Genomic DNA, 9,270 nt, shown 5'->3' with positions numbered 1-9,270 from the left:
AAAGAGTGCTAATATGGGGAGTTCTGTAATCTACAGCAATGTACTCACATCCACAACAAACAAATAACAGTGTCTTGAATGTGACTCCACTAAAAAAAAAACAAACAACAAAATAGGAATACAAAGAGTTAACTACATAGTAAAGAGATGTGTGCAAAGAAATTCATTGTGCATTATCGTCTCCCCGAAACAAAGCCCTCTTTAAACAATGGCACATTTTGTTAGTTACGCCGGTTTACTGTTCAAATGCAGCCATTCGGTTTTAGTTTCATGAGCAGAGCGACGTTTTCTACAAGGTATGAGGAAATAGACTCACACTATAAGCTAGTAACGTGAAAAGCAAATCTAAAAAAAAAAAGGAAAAGAAATAAGAAAACAATCCTTAAAATTGGAATGTTTAAATAATAAGAATAATAAAATGAATGTTTACATGGTTAGAAAACCTGCAAGAAATTTAAGGAAGTATCCAAACATGTCAATATTGTCAGCATAGGCACTTTCATTTTGATATAGTGTTTGAAATGCAATGTTTGAGAGTTACCTCATATCCTTATACAAACCATAGACATCAGTAAAGATACATCAGGGTAGGTGGGATACTATAACAACATTTAGCATATTGTTATACTATTCCACCCACCTTAATGAGGATCCTTTAGGTGTGGCGATGCCGTAGCCTTTGGAATCCAAATTCCCACCAACTTTCATGGTATCACAGGGTTTCCTTTGTTCGATGTACTCATTCATGGTTGACTCCAGCAAGTAGGCATATTTTCCTTTGGACTTCCGTACTCGAGCTACCCCTTCTGCTGTAGTCCTCACAAACACAGATGGTTCTGCACTTTTCATATAGGTCCACATTTTATCAAACACTGCAATTTTAGATCTCTGTGGAGACAATATGAAGCCTAATTAACTAAACTTTACGTAGACAGCAAAAGCACACCTGGGAAAATATAATTACGTCATTTTTAGGCAAGTTTATTACCCAATGTTGAAAGACAGCAGCACATACATTCTCTTTTTCTAATAATATTATGCTGTCATTGTATATATGCCTTTTTGTACTTGTTGTATTTATATTTGTTAAAGATCTGAAGCAAACAGTGCTACTTTCAGGCTATAACAGGTGTGCCAGATTGAAAGATAAGATTTATATTCAACTTCAGCAAAATATTAATCAGAAATTCCCACTCAAACAAGACGATCATCCTTTTTACAGCTCTCTGCAGCTGTGTGTTGGGCAACCGAGGTAAGCTGTAATGTTTCAGTGGCACTAGAGAACTTCAGATTGCTCCACAGAGGAAACTAACATTGCTGTGAAACCTGAGGGGAATGTTAACAGTGAGGCACCTGTTTCAAGGCTGTTCTTATTTGTAATACTCCACATGCCTCACCAATTCAAGTCAGCAGGTCAGGGTTTTCTTTCAGAAAGATTGTTACCTGAAGTACATTTTTTTTGCTTTAACCAATTGGTAGTTATAACTATAAGTAGCAGTTTTAACTACCAACTGATTGTTATTTTTTAACCTGTAAAAAAATAGAGAAAAACAAAATTTGCTACGTAGATGTCACCAAAAAGGAAGCAGTGTTATCAAGAAAAAGCAGGCAGGATGTGACACATGACAAGACAGGATCAGTAACAATCACTAGTTGGAAAGAGTATCTAAATCTAGATTTCACACATTGTCACATACTGTACAATTCTAATGAAGAATTAAGAAAGCATAGGTTTTTATCATCTCCCCATATGAGTAAAAAACCTAAATGTGCTAACATTTCACACTCTGATTAAGTATCTGTGGAACTACCAGTGTAGTTGACAATCAACCCTAAACAAATTTCTGAAGATGACAACCTACATCATTATATGAAGTAGACAATAAAGTACTGCCAAATTTAATACTATGTTGCATGTAACTCAGCTATTACATTTCTACTTTGCTGTAGAAAACCAAGACCATTTGGTTTTGTAGTTATCTTAGTTCTCTGCAAGATATTAATATTGTATGTGCAAGCATACTAAATCTGTACTATAATAAAAGTTATCAGAAGCACTCCTCTACTAGAGACATCTTGTAATATTGTGGTGGTTTCACTCGGCTAGCAATGGGCTAGCACTTGGCTGGCAGCCAAACACAGCCATTCGCTCACTCCCACCCTGCCAGGGGATAGGATTGGGGGGCAAGGGTAAGGTGACTCGTAGGTTGAGATACGAACAATTCAATAATTGAAATAAAAGAAAACTTAAAAGAATACTGATATTAAAATTATAGTAATTATAATAATAGTAATAAAATATGAAAATGAGTGATACCCAGTGCAACTGCTCACCACCCTCTGACCAAGCCCGGCCTGTTCCCAGATAACGATTCCGGAGGAGCAACAATTCCGAACCGAAACCCCCATCCCAGAAGAGCGAGAGCCCGAGTGAAAGTCAGAGAGAGCAAAAGAAGAAGAGACCCTCACTAATATAGTGGACATGATGTGATATGATATGGAATATCCCACTGGCATATCCAAATGGCAATTTAACTTATTAATTTAAATATTCCTCTCTTAACAAATCCCAGGCTGAAAGCAAAACACAGCACTGTTCTAGCTACTGAAAAGAAACCCAGTTCTGTTCCACCTAAAAACCAGGACAAACGTACACTTCAGAACAGCAATTCTACTATAAATATACCATCTATAATCATATCATTTCAAAAATAAAATAATCAACTATAAAATTATCAGCAATGCTCACTATCTCTGAAGGTTTCACTGTTCTTGTAGTATAGCATTATCATTCTCCCAGACGTACTCTTATTTTCTTGTCCAGAAATGTAGTCTAGGAAGATTTTGAGGCTCAGATTTCTCCATGGTCTCTGTATATCTACTAGTATTAAAAATTCTGGTAGTACTAAGAGCCAACTAAATAGTCCAACTATTACCAGTATCCACATGCACATTGGCACAACTGGCCTTTTGAAAGTTCCCTTGTGGATCTGTTGTTGCATATCCTGATCTGTTGATCTACACATACTCAGTACACCCACTAATATCAGAAGAGCACCAACATGACCAGAATGACTGAGAAAACAACTGCACTGAAGGCCATTGAAGGCACAGTGGGTTTTTCAGATACTTGAAACATCTGCCATATTGTGTATGCACCACTTCTTGCTCTATCCAAGAAGATCCTAAAAAATATGATCCTAAAAACTCAGGGAATCATCTTTGAAAAGCCAGTTCACAAAGTAAACTAACACAGTGTACTATAAGGCACCAGTAAAGATTCAATATTGCACTTTTCTCTGCCTATAATCTACTTGATACATGGAGAGGTACAGGCAAGTGCCTCTAATCGATAGCAAATGGCACTCTATGCCTGAAAGAGACTCCCACCTGCAAACCCAAGTCAGTCAGGCCATTTAATGTCTGAGACAATCACCAACTTCACCAGAGCATACAAAGCAAGTCCACGTGCATAGCTTTCTGTCCTCTGTCCCCTGAGTCCTGCTGCTGTTGCTCACTTCCCTGTAAGCAGAGCTACTAGTGTTTAGCTCTGCAGGCTGCTGTCTCCTCTTTCCTTAGCCTACTCAGGCTTGGACTCAAAAGTCCCCAGTCTCGTATGAAGGAGCTCAGTCTTCTCTGAAATCTCATTCTCTGCACTTATTCTCTAATTAAACCTAGATGCTCCATCTCATTCCTACCATAGGTCAACACTCATTTGGCAGCACACATCCAACTTGCTGCATGAGATTTCCCACTACAAACTAAGTAAGGGACATTAAGCTTCTGACAGTGTTATAAAAATTATTACAGTAATATTTCATGAAATATCAGAGGTTCACTTTATAAAGGGGGAAACTTAGAGTTGGTTTAGGGCGATCTTACATGGTTCAGTTCAACCCAAAGCAGACAATATACATCCGGGTGCTCATCACTACAGCTTTCATTAGAAGGCATTTGGATCCCATGTTGTAGAAGATAAGAGGTTACGCTGACAGAACATTATTTTCTTCTTGTACAACCATTTAAATAGTAAATAAATAAGCATTCTTTAGTCCAGTTAGGTAACTGTCATGAACATGTTCATAAATTGTCTCAACTGCCTTTTCTTACTGCATCATTTCCTGGTTTATTAAAAAGACCTTTTACAGGTTTTGATATATATCAAGTAACAGAGCTCTAGCAACGTCTGTTTTGCTTTTATCTCAAAAAAAAAAAGCAGCTCCCCATTTCCCCCTGTCACTTCACAGAAATCTGATCACTACGGGTAAGTGGGAAGGATGAGGGGAAGTCCCATGACAGACTGAGAGGCTGGTGCTGGACAGCTGAATGGGAAAAGACACAAGGAACAGATTTCCCAAATGGTCAAGTGTTAAAAAGAAACCTCCCACTAGATGGCTCACATGGTCCTTGCTGTATAAATGAAGGTAGGAATACCTGACCCAGCAACCATGCAAATAAAAATCTGTAATGAAAAATGTCACCAGAAAATAACACTTGGAATTTGCCATGACCACACAGTCCTCTGTAGCCATGAACACTGAAAAACACCATGATGGAATTCATACAGCTCAGACTCTTGATCCCTACCTAGTCCTTGTCCTTGCCTAGACTCATACAAAAATATGAAGAGCAACGACCCACTACCTGAGGGACACTTGTGACTTCTACAGTTTTTGTTTATATTGCTCCACAATAGATTTAGTAATACATTCTGTTTTCCCAAATGTGTCATTTTATTTCCTTTATTATTTTGTTTTCAGAATTTGTCTTTTATTTTAAAGGTAGAGCTAAAGGATGCAGAAAAGGGCAGTGTTAGGAGACCTTCATCTAGCATTCTGAGCACATACAAACACTCACTCACAAAGCCAACATTATAAGATATTTTTTAAAAAAGCATGTACACTTATTGTAATTCAAATGTATTGTGAAAGAAAGCACATTACATTCTTGTTTAAATTTGGTCAGTGTTATAGTTGACAGTATATTTTATTCCTATGCAAATGATCTACATCTCCTTAAGCTGCACCTGGAAAAGCATACAGGCATCAGTAACAGCAGACTAAACCATGAGGAAACAGAATCCTTGTGAATGCAGGATGCCTTGTGTGCAAGTTGGGCTTTCACATGTCTTACATCCTCTTTCTTTAATGGCACAAAAAACCTAAAAGGACATCAGGGCTCTGTAAAACCCACCACAACTTTCTGTCATGCAATCCAAACACTGGAACTATTGTAGATTGCTATAGTATTTGACTACAAGAATGCAAGAATATGGAAATAATCTGCGCTGCTCTTAATTACTGACTGCTATTGCAAGGTGATGTTCCAGTGTATATATGATATGCTAAAAGCTAATTACAACTTTGGTATTACAATCAACACCAACATGACAGTACAAGACCCTAATATTCACAATGAACACTTTTTCTTTCATTATCACTCTTATTTAAATACAATAACTGATATAAAAATGCCTCAGGAGCTAACACTTTTTTTTTTTAATATCGTGTCACCACTGGGCATTGCATTTTGACTATGAAAATTATTATTATTACAAAATACACATCCCATTTAAATGTAAAATATTGCCTTCATTAAGAAACTCATTAGGAAGTTAAATTATGCAAAACTTTATCAAATTAATTAACTGTGTTTTGTGGGTCATCAGATAACTTTTCCATTTTGTCATTCAAAGACCTATTATTCTTAAAATTGGGGTGCTGTAATTAGTATGTCATTGACAGAAATAGCTTCTCAAACTACCAACATTCTACTAGACTAGATGATCTTGTACTGTGGGAGCACAACTTTAATTCTCAAACACGGTTTGTGTCACCATCTTGTTGACCTTCCATACTGAATAAAAGGACAGGAAATGGTATTGTCACCAGTAGCTAGAAAGTATATAACAAATGAATCTTGCCAATTTACATAGTAAATCAATTACTGATACATCCAAAAAACATGGAAAAGGACAAAACTAGCTTTTCAGCCTCTCTAATTAGCTCAAGATTAAGTACTTTAAAACATTTAACCTTTTTTATACTGGGTGAATACTTAATATGAATAAAAGTTCAAATAGATGGAAGATCTAAATTTTGTAATATATTGATAATTTTATTCAGTACAGGTAAAAATGAGTTAAATGTTCCTAAGATGCAGTTTTATGGCTTTCCAGTTTCCATTACTTAATCGAGCTACTTAAAATATCTTTAATATATTTGGTCTTACTAATAAAAACTGTAAAACATTCTACCTCATGAGCTTATTCCTCAAAAGCCTACTTAAAATAATTTTCTCCACGAATGTGCAAGACAAGACCTTATGCAGTCATCATATTCTTCACATTATTTAGAGTTAAGTGTTCAAGGAGGCTTGTCTTACAAAGCAATGTTAAAGTTTCAAGACCATTTAACTGCTGTTAAAATACTTGCTGAAATGACTCCTCCTCTGAGACTTAGTAATTTCAACAGAACTGAAATTCTGTTCACTCAGCATATTCATAAAATCAAAGCAGACAATTTCAATCTCATTTCATAAAAAAACTCAGAAAAATGTCACACAAACAAACTTCCACAATGATGACCTAAATCCATCTGTTCGTTTTGAAGTGCTGGTCACAAGGAAAATCTGCTATCCACTCCTAGAAATAACTTTACTATAATAAACCCAGTGACAGAGGGACAGGTGGACTACAGTCATGTTGCTCTATACTACTACAGCTTTGCTACGTCACTGTAATACAAATGTAGATTTGTAAGTAGGCTCTTGATTTGATCAGGGGAAACCTGATAACATAAAGCAAACAGTATGTTGTATAAACTGAACTGAAAAAAAAAACCAGCCAACAGCAGCAGATTTTCGAGCCTCATGAGTGAAAAACAAAAAATGGGAGAAAGGAACGTCTATCGTCTATTGTGTGGTAAGAAGAAATGTAGACAACAAAGACAATCTACACATAGGACCATAATCTAAATGTATACTTCCTTTTTGATGAGATTAATGGAAAGGAGTAATAAGTAATAGGAATGAGGGCACAGAAAGAGAAATTATCAAAACAAGGTGGATGTAAACCAAAAAGAACTTACTGCACCCATACTGGGGGAGGGGAAATAAACTAAAACCCAAAACACCAAAGCACTCTTCTCAAGCAATCACAGATCTGTAGTGAACTGCAGGTGCAATTCCCAGAGTTTAGAACCATAAACATACTGCCTGGACTTAACAAGACTGAAAAAGCATTCAAAGCGACTACTGCTCTTTTAGTCTGAAGTACTGCACTGCATGCACTGCTTCAGATGACATTTTAGAGTGAAAACATTTCAAGACAGAAATGACTAGGATTTGTAGGAAAGCAAACTGGAATATCAAAACACATCAAGCCAGACAATGGGAAATTATTTATTTGTTATATATGCGGAGTGGAAAGTTCTGAGCACTCAAACGATAGAAATGAAATGAAACTTTCCAGTTCAAAAGTATGGTCCAGCACTTTGAGACCAATAAGAAAATCTGCAGTAAGATTGAAGACCTTCAGTTGATAAAAGCAGAAAAAAAGAAATGCAAATCTATCACTATGATAAAAATAATTACCAGAAAACAGTGTGATTCAACTGGGAGAAAGTTATTTCCAGAAAAGACAGAGAAATATTAATGCCATTGTGCAAAGGGATCTGAGATCGCAGATGTACAATGTACGTACACCTCTGTTCATTCATCAGTAACAATTAATTTAAACTATGACACACGCACACAGAAGAGCTATGAGATGATCAGGGAGCAAAATGCCTTGCTTAGAAGTCAGGAATAAATATAGTTTTGTTAATAGAGATGAAAACTCAGAAAAAACTCTATACTTGCTCTGTATTAATGCATCAGGAAAATAAACACTAAGAAAAAAGTCTACATAATAATTATTAATGTACTGTAACAACTGAGGATAAACTAGTTACAAATACATTTAGGCTGGAAAATAAAAGAATGTTTCTAAACATAACAAGTGTGGTATTATGATCTGCCCCCAGGAGTAGTGAAAACAGAACTTACATTCATTTATACCTATTTTGGAGTGTATCAATTTACAAAATAAATTACACAACACTGGAGAATCTTCAAACTATACTGCTGCAAATTCATTATTACCCAGCACAAAATTACCTACTACATAACATATTTTGATTAGAACATCTAAGAAAACTTGATGAAAAATTGAAAGATATAATCAGGGAATAGTATGTTTCTTTTATCACACACAATTTGTCCTCACAAACAAAGAAGGAAAATTCTATTAGAAAATAATACATTTTGTTTTTAACAAATATTATGCAAGTATTAATTTGAAATTAAGCTGAATAATATAGGTAACAAAGTTTCTGAAGCACCACAGTATTTTGGTCACTACGCTCACTGACTCACTGAGCTGTCACTGAGCTGTCAGCAAAAGACATTAAGATTTCTGGTAATGTGGAGAGAGAAAAAAGAAAACAAACCTGGAAAACAACAAATACATGCTTTGAGGAAAAAAAGGAAGTATTGATTCTGCACTGTTTCTTTTAAAATTACTTTCACAATGGCTTAAATCGATTCTTTTGTGTGTTGCCCAGATGCAAGGGCCTCAAAAAAACCCCAAGAAAACAGAAAATTAATCATTTGAACCCTCTAGACCACAAAAATATACAGTTGTATCTTCACTAATATGCTACTGGATGCAAAGGGCAGTCTTCCCACTATCTCAGTGCTCAGATCTACCTCTCCTCAGTATTGTAGCTATGTACCTTTTTTTTCTGTCCAACTTAAAAAGCCAAACCTATACTCTGTCAGTCCTACAGCTCCTGCCTCTTAAGGTACTGAGTAGAGTCGGTGTTAAAAGTTACAGAATATTTCATAATGGAGTCTTTAGTTGTCTTTGTCTCTCATTCTGTGGAGCTAGTAAAAGTCTAACTCTGGAAACGTTCTATAATTCTTCTACATCTCAAACTTCAAAAGTTGAGGCTGCAGTACGATTCATAATTTAACTCCATTCCGTTTTTTAAAAATCAGTGTTTCTTCTCACTGTTTTTGGAGATTTCTTGTGGGGTTTTTTAAGAATTTTTAGTGTCTTGATGAGCATAAAGACAGACTAAGGTTCACAGACTGCTGTATGCTTTCTCTCTTTTTGTATAACTTCTTGTAATACAAACATAAATTTAAAATACTTTTGTAGGTTAAAAAAAAATGTCAAAGTACTCATAAATCTAGAGGCACTGTGTTGAAGATCCTCAGAAAAGACAG

The 9,270-nt window shown here is 35.8% G+C and overlaps 1 protein-coding gene across 1 annotated transcript in view; it reads right to left on the bottom strand.

Annotated features, from left to right (window-relative positions):
• The window catches only part of LOC104523593 (glutamate receptor 4-like), a gene marked incomplete at its 5' end in the record, with an annotated part of 4,146 nt that extends 3,258 nt beyond the window's left edge, over positions 1-888 (bottom strand). Inside the window, one exon of the mRNA XM_010166233.1 lies at positions 641-888. Within this exon, the coding sequence (XP_010164535.1) occupies positions 641-888 (248 nt within the window). The remainder of the gene's footprint in view (positions 1-640) is intronic.
• Between the last annotated feature and the right edge of the window lie 8,382 nt (positions 889-9,270).

The sequence above is a fragment of the Antrostomus carolinensis genome, unplaced genomic scaffold, assembly GCF_000700745.2.
Source record: "Antrostomus carolinensis isolate BGI_N321 unplaced genomic scaffold, ASM70074v2 scaffold4054, whole genome shotgun sequence".
NCBI lineage: Eukaryota > Metazoa > Chordata > Aves > Caprimulgiformes > Caprimulgidae > Antrostomus > Antrostomus carolinensis.
This window is presented reverse-complemented; position numbering and strand designations above follow the sequence as displayed.